This window comes from Rhinatrema bivittatum, chromosome 1 (genome assembly GCF_901001135.1).
Source record: "Rhinatrema bivittatum chromosome 1, aRhiBiv1.1, whole genome shotgun sequence".
In the NCBI taxonomy this organism is placed as follows: domain Eukaryota; kingdom Metazoa; phylum Chordata; class Amphibia; order Gymnophiona; family Rhinatrematidae; genus Rhinatrema; species Rhinatrema bivittatum.
The window spans coordinates 682,105,363-682,129,717 of record NC_042615.1 but is presented as its reverse complement, the minus strand read 5'-3'; the positions used below and the strand labels follow the sequence as shown (position 1 = coordinate 682,129,717).

The 24,355-nt window shown below is 42.9% G+C and overlaps 1 protein-coding gene across 3 annotated transcripts in view; it reads left to right on the top strand.

Moving 5' to 3' along the window:
- Positions 1–24,355, top strand: part of LOC115074755 (survival of motor neuron protein-like) — a 109,593-nt gene that overhangs the window by 13,477 nt on the left and 71,761 nt on the right. For all 3 annotated transcript variants that reach the window (XM_029574520.1, XM_029574539.1, XM_029574529.1), the window contains 2 exons: positions 7,116–7,241; positions 11,062–11,262. In XM_029574520.1, the coding sequence (XP_029430380.1) occupies positions 7,116–7,241; positions 11,062–11,262 (327 nt within the window). The remainder of the gene's footprint in view (positions 1–7,115; positions 7,242–11,061; positions 11,263–24,355) is intronic.

The window sequence follows — 24,355 nt, the reverse complement described above, 5'->3', positions numbered from 1 at the left end:
AATACTTGGTTGGCTTCCCTTACATCTCCATAATATTTTCTCTCAGCCCTTGTGGTTTCTTCACATTTCTTTTTTTTTTTTGTTATTTCAAGCTTTATTAGATCCTTAGAAAACGATATACAAAACAAAGAGAGCAGCTCATACAGAAGCATAAAACAGCAGAACAAGAAATACTCCTCAAAAGCAAGGAATGCAAAAGAATACATAGCATAACATCTCCACTTCAACATTCAGTGGAGGTGCTCCAATGTAGCAAACGGTTTCTTCACATTTCTACTCATTTTTCACTTCTTAATTGTTTCATTGCCTTAGCAGCACCCACTAACAGCACTTTTCAGTGCTATTTATTTTATTTTATTTTTTTATTTGCTTCCTCAAGATGTCTGGTAAGAAGCCAACTATGAGTGGTTTTGAGAACTGCATTTGTAGTAAGGTAATGTCCATTATAGATGGTCATTACCTATGCTACTGTTGTCTGGGCCCAGACCATGACCTGACAGACTGCTATAATTGTGGACTGGTATATCCATGCACTCAACATGCCAGGGCATATGGTCAAATCTGTTTTATTGATTTTCAGAAACGTGAACATAGTATTAGTAAAAATGAATACAACTCGGGAACACTGGCGAGCTGTGACCAGCGCTCCAATATTACAAGAACATCCCCAAAAACACCCCTGTGGGAAATCCCCCCCCCCCCCCCCCCCCCCCCCCCCCCCCCCCCAAGAAGGCTATGAAAATTTTAATTCTCGAAGCTTCAGAAAGTGTCTCAGAAAGATCATTCAAAAGCTCACTTCGCGCATTGTGGGATAATGACTGAATGTAAGGATTCCATATCCGAAGAAAGAGAGGATCTGGTTGTCTTTGTAATATCCACTTGCCTGATGTATTTCTCAGAGGCACATAGCATGGACTAAATTTCACCACTGAGTAAAGGTAGGAGGTTCTTCATTTAACCAGTTTTGCAAAATAGCTTTTTTTATACAGTACAAGCACTTTATGTAACCATAACTTTACAAAAGGTTGCCCCACAGCCACACCAGACAAATGATCAAATGAGCACTTTTGGGCAAAAAGCTAACTTGAGTTTCGTCACTTTATAAATGTAATGCAGTATGTTGCCCCAGAAGGTAATGGTATAGGAACAATGCCAGAAGTGATGACCCAGTGTTCCCTCATGCGTATTACATCTTACTGATGCTGCTATGTGTCTGAAGTGTATTTTATGCGCCAGGCATTGTGAAATGTAATACCTCATTAGAAACTTATATTGCATTTGTCGAAGATCCATCCTACCAGTAATGGAGCAAATTCTTCTAAAACATTGTACATATTGGTCAGCTGTAAAAGACACATCAAGTTCCCTTTCCCAACCCCGAATCAGCTGCCCAAATGTAATGCGAGGTTGACGTCCTCTCAACTGTCTATATAAAAAGGAAATCTGTGAGATGGACCGGGTCTTCAATGTCAAATAAATTAGATAAAAATTCTCGATGCTCATGAGACCAGTCGGTAATCCCCATAGTGGCAGGCTTGCAAATAATGAAAATAATATTTATGTTCCAAAGCAAACTCCGTTTGCAAATCAGAAAATGATTTCACCTGTCCCATATCATCTAATAAATGAGCTATCAGTTTCAAACCTTGCGAAGCCCAAGAAATAAACACCTGGGTCTGCAGGCCTGGGAGAAAATGCATATTCCCGGAAAAAGGCAGGAACTGAGAAATCGAATACCAGAGTTGAAGAATATGCCAGGGCAAATAAGAACATAAGTGGAGGAACAGCATATGTTTCTTAGAAATCACAGTTGATCCTTCTTTCACAATGCAGCATCATCTGCCTCACCTTGAAAAGAGTTGAGCTGGAGCTCTTCAAAAACTCCCCCTTTGGTAAGAGAGGCTGAAATCTTGGGGTCGAGTAGTGCTGACCGTCCTGCGTGGAAGAAGATGTGGCATCACTCTGTGGAGCCGCTGGAGCAGCCAACATAAAAAAAGCATTGATAGTTGTCGTACTCAACTCCTACGCATAGGTCTTCCAAGTGTGGTGCATTGGCACTGTCAATGCATGCTGCATTTGTGCCGCCAATGTTCAGCCTATTGATGCTGTCAACACATGGCATTTTGTTGAACAGTGCACTGACACACAGCACACTGGCACCATTGATAAACGGTACCCTATCAATGCATGGAACTCCAATGCCATCAGCATACGTACCATGGGCACATGCATGCTTGGTTCTATCATCATTGCATTTGAAGCATGGCAAGAAAATGCCTTCAAAGCATGTGACAACAAAGACTTTGAAGCATCTGGTAGCGCCAAAGCTAAATGCCTCAATGCTATCAGCTCACCAAATGATGCATCAAGCCCTAGAACGTGGACATCATTTTGAAATACGAACACAGCTTTCTGCCGGTCACTCTAGGTCAGGAGCAGAGGGAGATGTATTACCTCTATCCCTTTCATTCACTAAAACCCTTACTCCAATGAGCTTACTGGCCGAAGGGTTATGGTTAAGGATGCCAGATCCAATATTTTGTCTGAACCTCTTACCTCAAACAGACCTCCCATTCAAAAGCAAGAGTCTATTCTAGTTTCTGAAGAAGATGTTCCATCGCCCATACCAGGTCAGAGGACACGTCAGCTACTCAACCAAGGAGTGGAGCTGGTGAAGCTTCTTTGCCACCTTGGCTAAGGAAAAGGAAGGTGCTTTCTACCCTCTCCTCGCTAGTATAGCTAGCGCATTCCCACAGGACAGAGTCCCTGTGTCCCCAGTTCGGTTGAATAAATCATCAGAATCCCCGCTGGGAGGTAGTTTTTCATCTCATTCACTTGCAGTGGAGTCTAGTTGTCCAGAGTTTGCTGACCAAGGCTATTCCCCTCTGTGTGGCTGAGAGATTCCCTTCCCCCCCCCCCTCCCCCTGATTTGCTTTCATCATTGAGATCCTGGATCAGAGGTCCCATACCCTTGGTTCAGAGGAGGGATTAAGAGGAATACCCTCTGACCCATTTTCAGAGCCTCCAGTGCATTCCTATACTCAGGAAGACCTACCTGTCTTATTCAAAATGTTTGGATAAATTGGGAAAAGCACTTGGAGTGAATGTACACACAAAGATCTTTGGACAGAGGTCTTTTGATCTTCAATTTTTAGATATTCCATCAACCAGCAGCTATCCCATTTCATAATATCCTGCAACAGCTGCAAATGAAATGTGGGAAAACCCCATCTCTTGTAAACCTATGGCATGAAAGTTAGATCTCAAGTATAGAGAACAAAGAATTCAGGATTTGGACTAAATCCGATTACTCCAATCTGTTGTGGACTCTGCCCTGCAAAAAGCAAAGGAAACAATTTTATTCCAGTACGCCTCCAGGGAAGGATCCCAGGCTGCTTGCCACTTTTGGAAAGAAAGTTTATTAGAGCTCCATGTTAAGTGCAAAGATTTCTTATCACGCCATGTAAAATTAGTGAGATGTACATAACTGTATACAAACGTTAAAACCTTTCCTTCATCCAACTGAAGGTGAAATAATTATCCACAGCCACTTCTGGATGCGGAAGAGTGCATTCACCTCCGCCTTAGGTCAGCCTATAAATTGTTGGATACCTCGGTGCATTCAAAAATTATTCAGACCCCGTCACTTTTTCCACATTTTGTAACATTACTGCCTTATTCAAAAATGGATAATATTAAGCTACTGCCTGGGGAAGATTTGAAAAAGCTGGTCAAGGATTTCAGGGCGTCGAGGCCCCAAAAGCTTCCTGAGGATAAAGCCTGTTCAGAGCAAAGGATCACTAGAATCTGATATCTCTTCTGGGGAAACAGTCTCCTCTTCAGGGGAATCGCTTTCTTAGTCTGTGCTTTTGTGGGGCCAAAAAAACAATTTACGCTGTAGGGATGTCTGGAATGGCACAGTCATCCCAATGAGGTTCAACAAGACGCTTCCAAAGTAGCTATGATGGGCACTGCACTAACCACATCCTCTGGCAACAAATTCCAGAGCTTAATTGTGCGTTCAGTGAAATTTTCTCTGATTAGTCTTAAATGTGCTACTTGCTAACTTCATGGAATGCCCCCTAGTCCTTCTATTATTTGAAAGTGTAAATTATATACCCATCAAGCACCTCTGTACTGTTAATATAAAAGGGGAGGAGGAATAGCCTATGAACCAGGAGACCAGGGTTCAAGTCCCGCTGTCGCTCCTTGTGACCTTGGGCAAGGCACTTTACCCACCATTGCCTCAGGTACAAAAATTTAAATTGTAAGCCCTCTGGGGATAGAGAAAATACCTACAGTACCTGAATGTAAACCAATGTGATATCTCAATTGAGATCGAATGTCGGTATATAAAAATAATAAATAAATAAATAAATTAACATCTGCTGTAGCACATCAATGGGCCGATACAGTAAGGAGCAGTAGGAAGAGCTGCTTTAGTGCCGGGCGCACCCGCGTTTGCCGCACGCACAGTCCGGCTCACCTACCGCTCGATACTGTATTTAAATAGCTTGCAAATGCAAGTCGCGTCCAAGAAGCGTCTGTTAAGTGTTAGGCCCACGCAATCCATTTTACTGTATAGAGTGCTATTCAGCGCCTATACAGTAACCTGGGTGCGCTGGTACCTGTCATTTCAAATGACATTTGAAATGACAGGTACCAGGAAGTGGACGGTTCTCCCACGCTCAGGATGGCCAGTCCTCTCTACCCTCCTCCCGAAGCAACGAAAGCGAAAAAGGAGAAAAGCGACATGTGAAGTGTAACTTACTTTCTTGCAGCCCTCCTCCGGAGACACACCGCGGCTCCCCTGCCTCCCGGGGACAGCCAGCGGCAAAAGCGGCCCCGCCAGCGAAGATGGCTGCCTGCACAGGCCCTCTGACGCAATCGCTCCAGCTGCGGCCACTTCTCCTGCGCGCATTCAGCCTGTGCGTGCAATTTGGCCGCTCAAGGTGTGACGTCACTACGGCCAAATTGCACGCACAGGCTGAATGCGCGCAGGAGAAGTGGCCGCAGCTGGAGCGATCGTGTCAGAGGGCCCATGCAGGCAGCCATCTTTGCCGGCGGGGCCGCTTTCGGCACCGGAAGCAAGGTGGAGAATCCCTTGCTCCTGTCAATCTAATGTAAGGAATCGAGGGGATCAGGAAGGTCAGAGGATGGGTGGGGGGTGCTGCGATCTTGTAAATTCTCGTGGGTGGGAGGAAGGGAAGAGAGGGGGCGGCTTGACTGTGCAATTTTAAGAACACCAGAACGGGGGGGGGGGGGGGGGGGGGGGCTTGGTTATATTTTAACGATTTGGAGGTTGTGTAGGGCATGGCCTCCGGCTGTCCCCGGGAGGCAGGGGAGCCGCGGTGCAAGAAAGTAAGTTACACTTCACATGTCGCTTTTCTCCTTTTTTGCTTTCGTTGCTTCGGGAGGAGGGTAGAGAGGACTGGGCTGCCCCGGAGACCAGCACCCATGGACGCGGCCAGGGCAGGTGAGCGAGGGCTGGGGGAAAGTTTGCCGCCTACCCTTACCCCTGCCTCTAACGCAGGGGTAAGGGTAGGCGGTAAGTTAGCAGGTTAAACGCGCGGCAAAACTGCAGGTTAAAAAGGCGATGGTCGGGGCGCACGTTACTGAATGGGGGGGAATAGCTAATCCGATCGTTTACATCTCTCATATACATGCCGCGGGCGGAAGGGGTTACTCATTGATTTAAAGAGGCGGTAAGAATGGGTTAAAGGGGAAAGTGGATCGCGGGTTGGGCTAATGCGGCCAAATTGTGAGTAAAAGGCGGGTTAGAAACAGGGTAACCGCGGCTGCACTTTACTGTATTGACCTGCAAGCAAGGTAAAAAAGTTTAATAGTATAGTCTGAAGGAAGCAATTTTTAACCTGCTTCTATTATGGGTCATTGTAAATTCCTGCATGTTAATCAGTAGCATTCCCACCCTTCCCCCCCATAGAAGTTTGGTGTACAGACTGTCCAATTTACAAAACACCCTGTCCAGTAAATACAGAAGAGCATGAGAAAATGTGTAATTAAAGTTGTTCCTCAGGCCAAATTCAGTCAAGTTAATTTTGTCTAATAGAGATAGCAAAAGACTATTTCATTTATGTAAAGTTTTCCCTGTTTTTGTCACAGGCGCATCTATATTAATCACGTTTTGAATACACCTGTTTAGGAAAATACCTAAATATTTAAATTCATCCATTAATTTAGCTGTATTTAAGCCTGGAAGATCCCTGATTCAGTTTCTCTAATAAAACAGAAATTAAGAACAAATGTTAAGAGAACCATTTTTTTTCCTCAAGAAGCTACCTTAAGGGAACCAATGCTGATTATATATAAGATGATATCCGCTTTATGCCAATCAGATTTATTTATTTAGTTTATATTCCATCTTTTCAGTCACTTCAGAGCGGATTATATTAAGGCAAAGAGGAATTTAGTACAAGTAGCAAGCTACTAACCACTTGTACAATTCTGACATTTTACTTTAAAATATCAGAAAATCCCTCATGAAAGGAGAGAAAGTTACTTCACAAAATCAGATACTATGTTATCAGCTAGGGGTATCTCCCTTTTCTTTATCTTTTCTTTTTTGTGTTGTATATTAAACTCTAAGTTTATTGATAAAGCCTATCAAACTAATAACACTGACACTTTTGAGAACTTTTTTATATGTAAATAATCTTGAGCCTAATTGGGGAAAAATAAAGTTGGTCTTCTCATTGGAGAAAGGTACACAAAAGAGGAACTAATGGGAGCAAAACAGATTCTCAGCTGGTTCTTTTTTTCACATAGATCAAATTAGTCTTTCATTTGTATCCAGCAAGTACAGCCAGCTCAATGTAAGTCGCTGGGCATTCATGAAATTGTGGGATCTTTTTCTGCTTTACAGCCATCTTGCCTGTTAGAAGCAAGAGAAGCAGGGAAGGAAATGTGAACGGAGAAGTCAGTTTCTCAGCTATGTAGAACAATAATCTTTTTCTTGCAAATATGATCTTCCAGGTTGAGCCTAACAGAAGTCCAGAGGATTGACAGCAACCTTGTAATATTTCTTAAATACTGTAAAACTTCCCAAAGGATATATGCTTTCAGCATCGTACTGATGAGTTGGTTATTTTTTGCAGAATGCTCTGAAGAATGGAGAATCCAGTGATCCTTCAATTATACAAGAAAAAACTGCAGGAACAAAACGAAAAAATAACAAAAAGAATAAAAGCAGAAAGAAAAGTGGTGCAACTCCATTCAAAAAGGTGGCTTTTTTTTTCTTTCTCCTTAGCAAGTAAATAATTTCCAGCTTGAAAATACTTGCATAGCTAACCCTGAAAAATAAACACAAGGGGAGAAAAGTTGTGTTTTGCTCTGTTGTTTGTGGAGGAGTCATACAGAGGCTGTAATGACTGCCAGGAGAAAGATCCACGTGCTTCTCACTAGTGAGACCAACAAACCACAGGCCCACCTTGAGCAAAGAGCACGCATCCCAGCGTCCAGAAGGCAGTCTCAATCAACTGAGCCAAAAAGTTGTTCCTGTTTTCTTAACATTGCACATGTCAGGCACATCATACCACACATTTTCAGGCTAGAGACAAGCAAATAAGCTTCTAGTGTCTGAGCAAGGTCTAATACAATGTTTTCTGTATGTTGTTGTGTTTAGTCATGGAGAGATGCTTGTTCATATATATATATATATATATATAATTCATTTTGAGATTATTTTTATATGATTTGTTTACTGCTTGTATTGTGATTTTATTTTATGACTGCATGTATTTGTAATTTTATATTTTATTTGTGTTACTTGCCTATGTTTGTAAGTTTGGAAAAAAACCAATGTGACTAAATATAGTCTTAAGACTTTTTTTTTTTTTAATTATCGGGACCTGCAGCTTGTGGCTTGATGTATTTGTGTGGTACAGTTTGGAACATTGTAATTTTCTTTGTTTAATAAGGTAACAGCTTTTGTGAGATTTTACTATTGCTTTTTTTAGGGTTGCTACTGTGGTTGCTGAGCAGCAGTGAGGAAAGACTAAATGGTGATAAAAAAAAATTAACGGCTTCTGTTTCGCAAGCTTCCTGAGCTATATAAATGGTTTTCTGGAGATATTTGGCCCCCAGTAGCTTTTTTTTTTTTTTTTTTCATGCTGAAAAATGTAGTCTTGCCAGCTTTGAGGATAATTTGCTGTATTGCACAGAAATTTTATTTGTATGTGAACACCTCTGAATTTTGTAGCATAAAGGCCTAGATGAGCTGCAAACGAAGGCCCAGGTTGTCTTAGCTCGGCTCTCTCATTCCTTTTAATTCTCACCACAAGTGCCACCAGAAATAGTTAAGATTTTAAGACCATAGTTTTAGTTTAAAATCTATTTTTATTTTTAATAATTTTATTTTAAGAGCATATAATTAATCTTCTAAGCTTTCCTTTCAGTAATGGATATGAGGCCTTAGCTAGGAAGACGCAGTGTGTTAGTTTCATGCTTCATGCTAAGCGTCAGAGTATTAGATTGATTGGCATTTCAGTCTTTTATCCTGCGTACTTTGTCATCTTATTTGGATGAACTGCACTAGGTTTGGTGATCTGTTTCCTGTAATATAAAATTAAGCACATTCTGAGTAGGAATGTGTGAGTGTATTCATTTTTAACTAAGTTTAATAGGCCCTGTGCTATATAGGGTAACCTCTCATGCTAGTTTGGGCAGAGTGGTCCTCTTTTCCAGTCAGTGAGATGTCGTCTCTTTTTGGGCCACATAAGAAAAAGCATTTCTAGCAGCTTTAGGTTGTATGGTCTGAGATTACTCCATATGCGTTTTTAGTGCTGGAATTAAAACTTGAGGAGTTTGGCAGTCTAGAGCAGTGGTTTTCAACCCTTTTTGATTCATGACACACCTGGCACAGGGGTCACTTTGTTGTGGCACACCACCCACTTTCCCATCATCACTTTCTCTTCTCTTTCCTCTTGCCCCCTACCCCTTGCATCATCACCTTCTCCTTTCTCTCTTCCCCCAGCATCATAATCATGCTTGTCCCCTGGCATTATCTTCTTGCCTTCCCTGTCCCCCATCCCTCCTAGCATTATCATCACCTTCCCTCTACCACCATCTCTTCCATTCTTCCTCGTATTATCACCTTCCCTCTCCCTCACTCTGACATCAGCATAACCTTCTCTCTCCACCTCCTCATCCTTGGCATCATTGTCACCACCTTCCCTTTCCTTTCCTTATACCCCTCTCCCCCAAACCCTCATATCATCACATTCCATCTCCCACCATCATCAATCAGCCTCCCTCTCCTACCACCTCTTCCCCCACCCTTGCATCATCATTACCTTCCCTTTCCTTCTACCCCTCTCCTGCAACCCCTGGCATCATCACCTTCTTTTTCCACCTCCTCATCCTTGACATCATCATCACTATCTTCCTTTTCCTTCTACTCCTATCCTCCACCCGCTGGCGGCGGCATAGTCTCTCTCTCTCCACCTCCTCACCTCTGGCATCATCATCTTCCCTTTCCCCCCACTCCCAGGCATCACCATCTCTTCTCCTCCCTCTCACATCATCATCACCGTCCCTATCCCTCACCCCTTGGCATCATCACCTTCACTCTCCCTGCATCTCTCTCCCCCTTCCCCAGGCATCATTATCACCTTCCACCACCTCTTTCCCCAATCCTCGCATCAATATATATTGTTATGACAATACAGAAATATTTTTAAATAAATAAATCACTTCCCCTCTCCCTTCAGCCCCCCATCATCATCTTCCCTCTTCCCCTGACATTATCTTCTTCCCTCTGCCTCCACCCTTCTCCCTTCATCCCCTGGCATTTCCTTCCTTCTTCCACCCCGGCATCAGTTTTCCTCTTTCTTCATCCCGTGGCACGTTCTCTTCTCTCTCCTGCCACTTCCCATGCCAGTCACCTTCTGTTACCTTTCCCTGGCATCATTTACCATCTCCCTCGCCCCCTGGCATCATCACCTTCCCTCTGTTTTCACTCCTTTCCCCCTCTGACAACATCAGTCTTTCATTTCCCCCCACACCCTGGCATCACCTTCCCTCATTCTCACTCCATGGCATCATCATCACCTTCCCTCTCCTTCCACCTTTCCTTCCTACCCTCTTGAATCATCATCATCCTCTTTCCTCTCCCTCAACCCCTGGCATCATCAACTTCCCTTCCCCCCACCCCCCCCCCCCCCCCCCATCTCCTTGGCATCATCACCTTTCCTTTTTTTCTGTGGCACATTCATCTGTCCCTTTCTCCACTCCACCTCCAATCCCTGAACAACAAAAGTCTGGGTGCAGGCTTATCAAGTGCTGCTTCTTCCTCCTTTGCCAGCCTCCCTCTGCAATCTGAACTGCATGGAGTCAGCAGGTCTCACAAGCCTACAGAGCCCCATGCAGTTTCTGTTGCAGAGGGGAAGCAGGAGCAGCTGCTAATAAGTGCTGCCCTCCCACGCCCCCTGCTGGCAGGAGGACATTCTGCAGGCCAGGAGGGAAGCAGGAAATGCGACTGCAGCCGCTGCACTCCAGCCATGGTGCACACCAGTTGGGAAACGCTACTCTAGAGATTCAAAGAAACACATATCTTACAAATAGATGAGGCTGCTTCAGTGTACATTTGCATATAAGAAGCAAGGGAAGGAAACTGGAGAATTTTTTTACCTTTCTGTATCTGAATTCAGATTTATTTTGTTTTGTGCTTCCCACCCTTTGATTGCACATGAAATACTTTTTATGCTTACTATGATACTTTAATATTTCTTTTAATGCTTTTTAACTGCTGTACTCGGTGATTTTCTGCTAGGTACACAACCTGGAACTTTTTTTTTTAACTAGCTTTCTTGTCTACATTAGGAAAAAAAAATGGAAGGTAGGTCACTGCTGGATCCAGCCTGGTACCTTTTTAAATTAGAAAATTACCACTGGTAATGCTACAGTAGAAGCATGTTTTTAGTGTAAGCCTGGAACACCTGGCGTACAAGTTTCAAGACTTTTACCTAAAGAAGCTAGCAGAGAAAACTGCAGGTTGGTGAAAGCCTGACTTTGTTTTAGCTAACTTGGGTCTTTTTATTGCAGTGGCAAGTCGGAGATGCATGCACTGCAGTTTGGTCTGAGGATGGAAATTCCTATCCAGCTACTATTGTGTCAGTAGAACCAAAAAAAGGAACATGTGTGGTTGTTTACACTGGATATGGAAATAAGGAAGAGCAAAGTCTGTCTGATCTGCTTGACCCTGGTAATGCTGAAGGCTGCAGTGAGAAGAGAGATCCTGAGGAGGTGAGGAGATAGATTCTATTAATGAAAAGCAAGAGAGATTCATTTTTCTCTTTGATTTTAAACATCACAAATGCTAAGTCAAAGCCAAGTGGAAATATAGATTGACGGTTTCTCTTGCGCAGTGCTAATTTAGCATGGAAATATCTTTGAGCATTTTTTTGCAGCCATGATGCTGCAATTTCCTTGCCTTTCTGTGGGAAAGGTGGAAATGACTGGAGCTCTTTCAAAAGTATGAAAATGAGCCGAGAGGCAACTTGGTTGACTCAAAAGTTGGCCGATTTTTATTTAAACTTTTTATTGAAGTAGTATAGGCTGACACAACACATGACAAATATGCAGCTAACACAGTATAACTTCAGAGCTTCAAAAGAAATACTGTGCATAGATTATCTAGAGTGATAGACCAAAATGGTGGATTTTTCTCATATTTTAGCCGTATCATTTTTTATATATGTCAAATTTTCTATTAAAGCAGTATCAAAGAATTATTTATACCAATAGGCCAAAGGAGAAGATTCATGCTTCCAAAATATAGCCATTATGTACTAGCTGATAATGTGAAAACATGAGATGCACATCTGTTCATGATACCAATAAAAATCAAGTGGCATCAGCCTCCTAATAATGGTCAAAATAATAGATTCAGCACTCTTCCAAAACTGTAGTACCCAAATATTTTATCACATGTACATATGCCCCCACATGCATGCATTCTTGCTCTGAGGATACTGCGCTACTGCGGAGTGCGGAATTTGCCCAGAATTCCCCCACCCGCGCAGAAAATGGCAGAGGAGATCCTGGCATGCCACGAACGTAGCGCATGAAGAAGGCCCGTGTGTGCTGTGGGACACTCGCGGCGAAGATGAAGGCCCTGGTGCACAGTTTGCGGCAAATATGGAAGGTCCCGTGTGCCGTGAATGGAGTGTGCTCTGCTTGCGGTGAAGTAAACGCCCAGATGAGAGTGAATGTGTGTGTGTGAGAGGAGAGGGGTGTGGGAGAGGGGAGGGTGAGAGGCTTTAGCCTGCTCCTGCTCGGGGGGGGTTACCCCTTTAACTGGCGACAGTGCCCGGACATTTACCATCAGTATTTAGTGGGTGAGGCAGAATAAAAAAATGAGGCATCTGTAGTGTCTCAAATTAGTTTGAGCCCTGACCAGCATCAGTACACAGAAACCATGTACTGAATGCCAGATGCCTATTTTCTTCCTTCTCCATCCAGTTCTTATTGTAATCTAATGTTCCATTGCCTCTTCACAGCAAGCTGGGTTCTGTGCGCACACATTGCCAATCCAGCATATAGGCATAGTCATGACTTGATGGACTGCCTTCTCATCAGTCCCATTTCCACTGAAATTAGTACCCTGGACTTACGCCTTGCCAGTTCCAGTTGATACACATTTCTCGACTAGACAGTTTAACATACATTGCTTGAAAGTTTACAGACATTTTTTTTTATAACTCTCTATTTGAATATTTAAGGTATATAATACAAACAATTAGTATTCTACGTATAGAACAACAAAACGTGCCAATCCCACCCCTCACCTTTTGGAAGAGAGCACATTACAACCTAAAGAGAACATTAAGAAAAATACATGGTCACCCGTGAGGACAAGTCAAAGGACTTCAGAAAGGATGAAAATTACAATAATTCCAATAAGGAGAACAGACTTTGTCGAACAACAGTAACTTGCGTTTCAACATGTATGTAAGCTTCTCCACTTGAGCTATTTCATGGACCTGACTCTTCCAGCACCAAGGAGTAGGAGCCGATTTCCCCATGAGAGCAATAGTGACACGCTCTGCATGCAGTAGATGATCTGCAAGGCGTCTTTGTGCCCTGGTAAGAGTACGAGCCCTCCATAACCCCAATAAACAAAGCTCTGGTTTCAGCACCAGCTCTTTACCCATGATTAAGTGGTAAGAGGCTAGGACAGAGCACCAGAAAGTCATAACAAAGTCACAGGTCCACCAAACATGAATGTAGGAGCCAGAGCGACCACAGCCTCACCAACATAGCTCCGACGTGGTGGGAGAGAATTTGTGATAGAACAAGGGGTATCAGTAAGTCCAGTGGAGAAGCTTAACCATCGTTTCAACTCGGCGAGTATGTAGGGAAATCTTATTCGCTTTTTCCCAATTATGTTAGGTTTTGCGAAGGTGACAAAACATAAAACAATCCCACCAAGCATTCAGAGCTTACACCCCAAATCATAAATCTTTGTGGCCCCTAAAGATGCAGAAACCATACTATTCTAAACCACCTTCTTACTCTTCATTAACCAGCATCACCATTAGGCCAACCAACCCTAGTGCAACTCTTACCCTTCAGGTGGGAGTCTATTCAAGACCAGATGAGTGCATTTGGAATCTGAAATAGTAAAAGATGTTCTAAAATTTAGCGTGTTTTAACTTTTCTTTATGTGCAAGTAAAGCCCCAGTGCAGTGAGCAATGACATGCAAATACATCGAAAATAATATAGAAAAACATTTTAGCCAGGTGCACTAAAATGGTAGTAAAATTAAAATGCACTAATTTTACTACTGGCTTAAAAATTTTAACACATTGGAGGCTTTTTGGTCCAGCATTGGGACCTTCTGAGTCAGGACTCTGCCCTAGAACCAGTATTGCTCACCCCCTCCCCTGCAATCTAGGCACTCCTATAGGACCTCTATATACTAACCTATATTGAAGAATAGCAGTTCCATTCCTCCTAATGAGCCATTATAAAAATGGCACTGGTTCGGCTGAGGTCACCGATTTTCATATGAACTGGCTTCATTTTTAAAGTGGTTGGTAGGGCAAACAGAACCACAATTCTGCAATACAGGTTAGTATGTAAGGTCCTGTAGGGTGTCTAGATTGGGGGTGGTGGATGGGTGGGAAGTTAGGTTTGGGGCTGTCTGAACCCAGGCAAAGTTCCTCTGGCACAGGAATCCTAGAGTCAGATACTTCAATGTTTAGTGCTAGTATTTGGGGGGGGGGGGGGGGCTGTTTTATTTTTCTATATATATATATATTTTTTTTTTCACAGTAATTTAACTCCTGGGTTTAATATTTGGTGCTGTGTCTGCATAGTCTCGGACCTGTGATTCCTGGGTGTGAGGGTCCAGTCCAGACCCATGGAGATTAGAGTCCATGTCGCCTGCACCCAGGAACTGGAGGCCAGGTCCATGCTTGTACAGTATTAGAGACTAACGCTATCTCCAAAAATATGAGTTAGTGTTACATCTGACCCAGGTATTGAATTTCCAGTGTAAAACAAAACATACCATTAAACACTTCACCTCCCTGCATTGATGAGTAATAAATAATCTCTTCATTTAAATGGAATTTGCATACAGGTGTACTAATTTTAACTTCCATTTTAGCACACCTTTTTGAATCTAAAACTATTAAATTGAGTAAAGTTTGTTGCAAAATAGTGCGCTAAGGGGTAGATTTTCAAAGGGTTACACGCGTAACCCCCGAAAAGCTGTGCCGAGCCTAAGCCCCAGGACGTGCATATGTCCCGGGGCTTCGAAATGGGGGCGGGGGCATGGCGGAGGTTTGGGGGCGGTCCCGAGTCCTCCGGCACAGCAGCCTGTGTCAGGGGATGGCGCGCCAGCACGTGCAAGTTACGCCTGCCTCGGGTATTAGTCTCGTCACTGAATCTTTAGACATTTTGAAACTTCTGAAACAAAGGTAGGGGGGAGATCTAGTTAGGGCTGGGGGGTGCATTAGATAGGGGAAGGGAGAGGAAGGTGGGAGGGAGCGGTAGAAAAGTTCCCTCCAAGGCCGCTCAGATTTTGGAGGGGCCTTGGAGGGAATGGAGGCAGCCTGTGTGGCTCGGTGTGCGTAAGTTGCACAATTGTGCACCCCCTTGCGTGCGCCGACCCTGGATTTTATAACATGCGTGCGGCAGCGCGCACGTGTTATAAAATCAGGCATAGATTTGTTTGCACCAAACAATTTAAAATCTTCCCTTAAGTGTAGTGCTTCTTTATTACATCAACCTCTTAGCTTGCTAAACCTAAAAGAACTCAAGTATGTGTCTATAATGAAAAAAAGAAAATAGAAATTGTTAAGTAACACATTTTCTGTGCAATCCTGATATTTAACAGATGTTCCTTGGTCCTTCCATGACTGAAACTCTTATGAGTGTAGAAATGCATGTGCTACATGAATCTGGCATTCCAAAAAAATTTCCAAGTAGTTTGATACCAATTTTTGAAAGAAAAAAAATGTCCAATTAAGATATGCAAAGTATGGCCAGTTTCTTGGAAGATGTGTTCAAATAGAAAGTGACACAAAGGTAGTCTTTTAAACATGTTCACACAAAACATCTGCATTTCAAACAGTCCAGTTCAGTGCAGCACTGGTTGGGATGTCTCCTTTCCTTTCTTCCTGACTTCACTTAAGTTGTAGCATATCCTGCTATATATTTGATCCAGCGACACAAACATTGAAAATCTTAAACGGGGTCCCCCTGCCTTCTCGCCACTGATCAGATCTCTGACAAACTTTTTTTTCTGTGTTTGACAGCCTCGGATTATTGTGAAACCTCACAGGATGTAACATTGTCTAAGTTCTTGCTTTGCTGCTTAAAAAACTGCCCCCTTTTTTTTTTTTTTTTTTTGTAAATTTGTAGTGAAATCCTGAAAATTAAAAACACAAAAAGCTTGAAAAAAAAATCTTTTATTCTCTGTGGCCTCAAGGACTCAAGCTCACTTCCAGTAGTTGTGCAATTTTACAACAGGCCATGCATTTTCTGGTAGTACCAGATCAAAAATCTGTTGTGCATGATCAAGTTTCAGAGCACTACTCAGGATATTGATCTCTCATGCTTTCGAAAACCATGATGGCAAGTAGAAACCAGATCCAACACCTCTGTCCTTTTAGGAAAGCCCACTATACACATGTTGTTTCTACAGCTCTGATTCTTGATCATACTGCTTTTCAAGCAGGAGTTTTAGAACACTCAAGGATTTCAACTTTTTGTCTCTCAAGCTCTCCTACCCACTCCTCAACATTCAGTACAAGCATTGGTCTGCCCCCCAGTGGAGATGAGCTTTACCACCTGGCCCAGCACTGTCAGGTTTTGAATCAAGGCTGGTATGTATCTTTGATCCAATCTTATTCCTAGTCTTCTTTACTCCTTCGATCTTTTCAAAGGCAAGTCAGCTACACTTTCGTCTTCAGGTACCTCTTCCTCAGCTACATCCAACTTCTTTGGTGCACTTTTTTTTTCTTCTGGTGCATTTTAGTCTCCTCACTTGTTAGCTCATATTATGGGTATTAGTCTCGTCACCGAATCTTTAGACATTTTGAAAGATTTGGCAGAAAAAATTGAACGCAAACACGCAGATTGAGTGATGGGGATATTCAGATCTGTTGCTGTATGCTACTAGCAAAAATTGGCCCATTCAAAATAGAACAATAGAGCTGTGTATGCCAGAAGTTGGCCTCTCCAGTCCTTCAGAGCCACAAATAGGTCTGGTTTACATGATAAAATATGTAAATTAACCAGACTCTTAAACCAGACGCATGCAGCTATATCTGAACTTTCATCGTGAATGTCCTGAAAATAATACATTCTGGTTTATTACTTCACTTCCGTATGGCACTAGATGTGTTGTATAGTTTTCTAAGAGATTACTAAAATAAGACTTGCTCGTGGTTTTCAAGGACCAGTTTACCCCTTCCTGCTACATATCCACAGTCAATAAAAGATGACCTGTTGGGGAGGCCTTTATACTAAAATACACCAATCTTCACGATTATTTTTGCAAAATAGTGCTTGCTATTTTGCTACCGGGACTTCTATGCATATGAGCCTGGTAGCAGAATAGCGCGCACAGTTTTGGTGCACACTTTCTGGGCTAAAGCTTTAACTACATCTCATTGAGGTGTAGTTAATTTTTTGCAAAATTGCATTTGCAAAGCTATGTTTTGTGTATACTTTTACTATGCATTTATAGTTAATAAACTGTTTTGCATAATTTTGCATTCTCAATTATATATGTAGGTGAAATTTGGAAGTGTAAAATCATGCAAAGAAAACAATTTAGTATGCTAAAAGGGCAAATAATGTGAGTTATCACATTAAAAATGCACTATTAGTGATTTTAGCACACAAAGCAGCCTTTATGCGATTTTTGCGTGCTTTAGAACATCGATATATTGGTCTATTACGTATACAGTCTGATAAACCTACTCACTGGTGAATCCCTACATTATATAGCATACGGGCCGATACAGTACAGCCCGGGTTTGGACGCGCATTTTCGACGCGCTAGCTTTACCCTTTATACAGTAAGGGGAAAACGCACGTCCAACCCCCCCGAAACTTAATAGTGTCTGCAACATGCAAATGCATGTTGATGGCCCTATTAGTTATTCCCGCGCGATACAGAAAGTAAAATGTGCAGCCAAGCTGCACATTTTAATTTCTGCCAGCACCAGGAAAGTGTACAGAAAAGCAGAAAAAACTACTTTTCTGTACACCCTCCGACTTAATATCATAGCGATATTAAGTCGGAGGCCCCAAAATTTAAAAAAAATCTAAAATTTAAAAAAAATTGTTTTTAATCGGCCAGCGGCCCGTGGGTTGGAAGACAAATGCTCAATTTAGCCGGTGTCCGTTTTCCGAACCCGTGGCTGTCAGCGGGCTCGAGAACCGACGCCGGAAAAATTGAGCATTGGCTGTCAAACCCACTGACAGCCGCCGCTCCTGTCAAAAAGGAGGCACTAAGGATGCACTAGTGTCCCTAGCGCCTCTTTTTACTGCGGGCCCTAATTTGTATCTTCTTCCCCCCTGAATCGCGTGCACAGGAGAACGGGCGCTCGCCCGCTCTCCCGCAACATTTACTGAATCAGCCCATTAGTAAGTTATTCCAGGCATCTGCTGAGCCGCCTCCTTTCCAACTTGATCATGATTGAGTTCTTCTATAGCAAATGCCACCTTTGTGTATCATATGGAAGCCTGCCAGATATTTCAGTGTTTATATATTTTCCTTCTTTCTTCTAGATAGTACATGTTTTCCTCCTCAGATCTCTATACCCATTGTGTCACAAGCCATTACCATTTTGGTAGCTCTTCTATGAGCTACTTCCATCTTTTCAGTGTATGATCACAATTTTTTGATTCCTGTCTATTTAAGAGGACAGCAGGTTTTACAGTTTGTGGCCAGGAACCTGTTGTGTTAAACAGAGCCAGCCCTGTGGTGCATTGGAGCGATTTCTCTCTGGAGTCCTGGAGGAAATGGACTGGCAGTACAGAAAATCAGCTCACATTGTCACATCAAAGCTGGGCAGCAGATGGTAATGAATCCTGTTGCTGAGAGCTCTGTAAATACTGAAAGAACTACTATCAAAATCAGATATTTAAAATGCTGTGGATGCTTTTTTCTCCCTCTTACCTTGGGCCTTTTCTTTGAAAAGGTAATAAGGTGCATGGTAAAACTGTGTTTTTTAACCCATGCAGAAAAAATGTAATGCCCAGTGCACTAAGCAAATGGTATGCTATTGCATCGGAAATTAAAATGTGTGCGCAGCCTTTTTCATAGGTGGAGTGCACATGTGGAGTGCACATGTGGAGTGCACATGTGGAGTGCACCACTTCCACATGTAAAAATGTTATTACTAATGTAAATACCTATACCTAATGTTATTCTCTTTCTTTTCTTCTCTCCTCCCAGTTCTATTACCTTGTTATTTGTAACTGCTTCCTTCTACACAAATAGGTTATTGAATTGTTTACTGTACACCCCTGTTATATGTAAACCGGCATGATGTGTTTGCAACATGAATGCCGGTATATAAAAATTTTAAATAAATAAATAAAAATAAAATGTTAACTTGGAAGGAGGGGGAAGAAATATATGTGCACAGAAGCTTGCATTTTCCTCAAAAATAAAAATAACTTCCGTGCTTATGCCTCCTCAGCCATGGCCACAGCTTCTTCTGGCTCACATTACATTTATTTTATTACCTTCCAATACATCTCAAAGCAAGATTGTGTGCATAAAAAATTTGAGCTAGAAAAAGCAGCAACCACGGTTGCAGGAGGAAGAGTCCTCTGGGCCCACAGCAGAGACAAGGCCAGCTTCTGGGGGAGGTAGCAAGATCTGGCGCTGTTGGAAAACGCATGGGTCAGAGGAAAAGCTGCTTTCCCATCCCTTTTCTCAAAGCATGTTTTCTGTGCATAAAATCCCATCTGCAGGTCCTGGCACCAGAACTCCAGCTGCCATCCATAGCTTTCAATATGGCTGCTAGAACATTTGTGGCAGTAGTCAGAGCCAGCAGAATGGCATGGTTGAGAACCAGTGGTCTCTGGGACTATGTGCATGATGTACTGGCAGATGTTATATGTGCAACTTAGAATTTAAGGAAAAAAGTCAAGGAGACACTTACTGAAGGTCATTGTTCACCTTGCAAATACTATTATCAGCAACAGTGGAACAACCTACCTCTTCTAGATAGCCTATATAAGACTATATTACTCTCTTCTCTGGTAGAACCATCTCTACCCAAAGATGGAAAACTCAACAGCCAAAACAAAAGGAAAGCAGCCACAGCCTTCTAACCCAGCCTTTCCCAACCCTCTCGTGAAGGCACACCTAATCGGTTGGTTTTCAGGATATCCATAGTGGGTATGCTTGAGAAAGAGTTGCATACATTAGAGAATCCCAGGGTATGCAAATCCAACTGGATAGGTGTGCTTCCAGAAGGGGGTTGGGAAACACTGTTCTAACCAACCAAAGGAAGCATCTAGGTTTTGAAGAATGTAAACCCAATCTTTCACACCTCCCCTTACCTGTATGGGGAAGAGTCCTAGTTGACTAAGCAATTGCATTTGCAGCATTGCAAAAAGTGGATATTGTCTACATTTTCAAATAAAGCCACCAAATTGCACAATCATACTGCACCTGATCAAAACATTCAGCTCATCCCAATTGTAACAGGAAGTGGATCTTCTCAGGAGCAAAGCAGTGGAAAATGTCCCTTAGGAAGAGATCAAAGGATTCTACTCCAGATATTTCTTAATGCCCAAGAAATTGGAAGGGTTAAGGCCTATATTAAATCTGCGGTACCTCAACAAATTGCTTTACCGATTAAACATTCAAGATAAATGCTCTCCAAACCCTTTTCCCCTTGATAAATGCGAAGAACTGGTTATGCTCTCTAGATATAAAGGATGCTTATGCACATCTCTCCACGAAGATGCCTATGCGTTGTAGTAAACGCAACTCATTACCAAAACAAAATACTTCATTTGGCCTCTCGGCAGCACTTTTAGTCTTCACAAAGTGTTTAATAGTGGTTGCCGTTCATCTCCAAAAACAAGGAATCTTCATTTTTCCTTCCCTGGTTATTAAAGAGTTAATTGCTGGAAAGTGGAATTGCTCTACAATCTCTGGGGTTCCTCATAAATTTTGAAATATCAGTTAAACCCAGCTCAATCCTTCACCTTCATTGAAGCCTTGATAAACACCCAGGTGGAAAAATGTTCTTCCATCACAATATAGCATCTAGTGACCTTCCCAACAGACACAGTACACTAGCAAGATTAATTCTGGTAGTTAGTCCATGTTGCACCATTTGCTTATCTTCTAATATGTCCCATTCAGTGTGCACTTAGATTCCATTGGGATCAATTTGACATAACCCCTGTTGCATCCTGTTACCATTGCAGAATTGATCAGCAGTGCACTTTGTTGTTGGACAAATCATATTGACCTCACTCTAGTCAACCTTTGTGGCCTATGATGTGTTATGTATCACAGAATCAAATAGTCCTGACAACAGAGGCCTCAAACAGGGGTAGGGAGGTAAGCACACGTACTTGGCTACCACTCTCAGGCGACTTGGTCATAGCGGAAAAGCCCATATCTGATAAATCAGTAATATTTAAAAGTTATCTACAAAGTGCTAAGAGCCTTCAATATCTAATTTTCAGGAAAAAGTGACCTTGGTTCAAATGGACAAGTAATGGTGTTCTACATAAACAGGGGGGAATGGAATCTTATTTCCTTTGAAAGGAACTGATAAATATTTGGAACTGGACAATAGCTCAATAAGTCAAATTATTGGCCATATAAAACTCAGAAATCCAAAACAGGATTGCTGATAGGCTCAGTTGATGCATGGAACCACACGAGTAGTCATTGCTTATCAAAAATGGGGGATCCCAGAAATAGATCTTTGTGACAGAAGCCAAAAGCAAACTCTAGAGCTTCTGCGCCAGAAGATAAAGCAACCTCACAATTGTTTCAGATGCATTCATGCTGAATTGGGATATAAGCCTCATGTACACCTACCCCTCCTTCCCCCACTCATTCTTTTAATCTCAAACACATTAGACGGTGAAACTGGATGGAGCCAAGATCATTCTTACAACTACTTCATGGCCATAGCAAATATGGTATTCCTGTCTATACTATCTTCCCATACAACTGCCAATGCTTCTCAGTCAAACCCCTTCCTTAATAGCCTAGAATAGGGAGAAAATTCACTCTAACATTCCTTCCTTTATGCTGACAGCATAGATGTTGCGCTTAAATTAGTATCTTCTCTAAAGCTGCCCAGTGAATTGGAAGACATCCTTATTTCATCAAGAAAACAATCCATTATGAAATTGTGTGGATTCAAGTAGAAAAGATTATAATCTTATAAAGCAGTTATAATCCCTTCACATTTGATCCATAGAGCCTGTTTCAATACTTGTTTCATCTTTCATCTTCTGGTCTAAGAATATTGTTCACACTGGTAACACCTGAATGCAATATCAGCTTTTTTGCAGAAGAGTGACCAGTATCGCACACTCCATGGTCTCTTAATTCATGAAAGGCATGTGGAAAACAGAGCCTCCACTTAGGAAGTTTCCGGGGACCTTATCCTTTCACAGTTTATGAAGTCAACTTTTGAACCCATGGAGTCATCAAAGCAGAAATATGTATCATGGAAAGTACTGTTCTTAATAGTTACCTCAATATGCAGAATAAGTAAACTTCAAGAATTAGTAACCTATTCTTCATATCTACAGTTTTCCACAATAGAGCAGTCCTATAAACTCATGTGGAATTTTTCCCAAAAGGTATATCGATTTGCTTAAATCAGTCCATAAATTTTGCCAACTTTCTTCCCCAAATCTCATACTCACAAGGGAGAACAGGCCTTACTCACATTGGATTACCAAAGAGCATTATTCTACTTCTTGAAAAGAACTGAACCACATAGTCTATCTTGTTTTCTCTCTCTTGACACCCAACAGATGGGAATTGCAGTTGCCAAAAGAGCTCTTCAGTTGGCTGCAAAATTATATTTTTCACTATTATGGACTGGCAGAAATACAAGTAACTGACAGTGAAAGTTCATCAAATGAGAGCTATGGCATCAATAGCATTCTCCTAGGACAAGCAGGATGGTAGTCCTCACTCATGGGTGACATCATTAGATGGAGCCCGGCACAGAAAACTTTTGTCAAAGTTTCTAGAACTTTGACTGGCACACTGAGCATGCCACTATCCACACGTCCACGCGGGGTCCCCCTTCAGTCTCTCTTTCCACGAAGTGTTTGCCTCATGGTTGTGGAGCTCTGCTCTTTTGAGTTATATTCTTGGTATTTTTCTGCACTGGGTCCCCTTCTCCTTGTCAGCGCTTCGATAGGGTGGCATGGTAAGTTGTGTTTTTTTTTTTTCCCCTTTGCGGTAGAATCCTGACATTGTAGTTCCCCTGTGATCGCTGGTCATTGACCGCTCGCTGGCTTCTTTTTCATGGCGTTCTCGGGTTTTCTTAGATGCCCCTCAGTGCCCGTGGACCATGTCAATTAAGGATCCACATGAGATCTGTACCCTCTGCCTGAGGGCATCACATGACGTCAGGGGGTGCTGTCTGTGCGATCAAATGACCCCCCAAGGGTTGTCAGGCTTGATTAGACAAAATGGAGAAGCTCTTTGGATCCAGAAAATCTGATCCTTCAACTCCAGCATAGGGGCTGTGGGGAACCAATGGACATGGGTCCATTGGTATCTACTCCCCATCCAGGGCCCTCATGGGAATGAGGGGTTGGGGATAGGCCCTCTTCTGTGTCGTTGTGCTCCATGACCTCAAGTTCATCTCCACCCTGAGCTCCGGGGAAAGACCAGGCCAGGCACCATGGGAAGCCTCTGAAGCATCGGCACCGGACTCGGGACGGCACCGGTGTCTACCATGATGCTCCAGAAGAGACCCTGTGGAGAGGAGGCATCAACCTCCACTGTGCCCAGAAGTCCTAGGCTTTCCCCACTAATAGATAGTTCACTATCTACAGTCAGAAGAATTGCTGGACCAGAGGCAGCATGGATTCACCAGGGGAAGGTCCTGTCAGATAAATCTGATTGACTTTTTTGATTGGGTGACTAGGGAATTAGATCGAGGAAGAGCGCTCAATGTCATCTACTTGGATTTCAGTCAGGGATCCTGCGGCGGAATCTCCTGCGTCCTGAGGCTGAGCTAGAATATAGGTGCATATAGAGGCGGCAGTTTTCATGGCATCACTATAGTCGGGTGTCTCCGGTACCCCCCGAATGCGTATGTTGCACCGCCGAGATCGGTTTTCAAGATCCTCTAATTTTTCCTGTATAGTGCCAATATCCTCTTCTAGGGCACCCTGATGTTTAGCAACTTTATTTAAGGATATCCCATGGGCGTCCACCCTGTTCTCCAGCTCATCCACTCTACGTCCCAGGCCTGCAATGTCTTCGCGGATGTCCGCCATTGAGGCCATGAGCTCCTGCTTATGGGTCTTTAAGTCGGCCCGGAAGTCTATAAACCAGCCACGAATTTCATTTTTAAGCTGAGAGGTGGCTGCAGCCCAATCTGAATTTCTCCCCGTGGGGGAAACAGGTACCTGCATCAGCGCCGCGGGCGCGGTGTCTGCGGCCTGCTCCGGCCCTGCCTCGTGGTCCTCACCGAGATCCGGCGGCAGCTTACTGAATTGGAAGTGCTTCAAATCGACGGCTTTTTTTTTCGTCTCCATCGCAAAAAGGTGCCTGGTAGCTTAAGGCAGCCGATACGCCGACTTTTGAGAGGCACAGCGTGGTTAACACGGGGTTTCGCTGCGGTTTTTGTC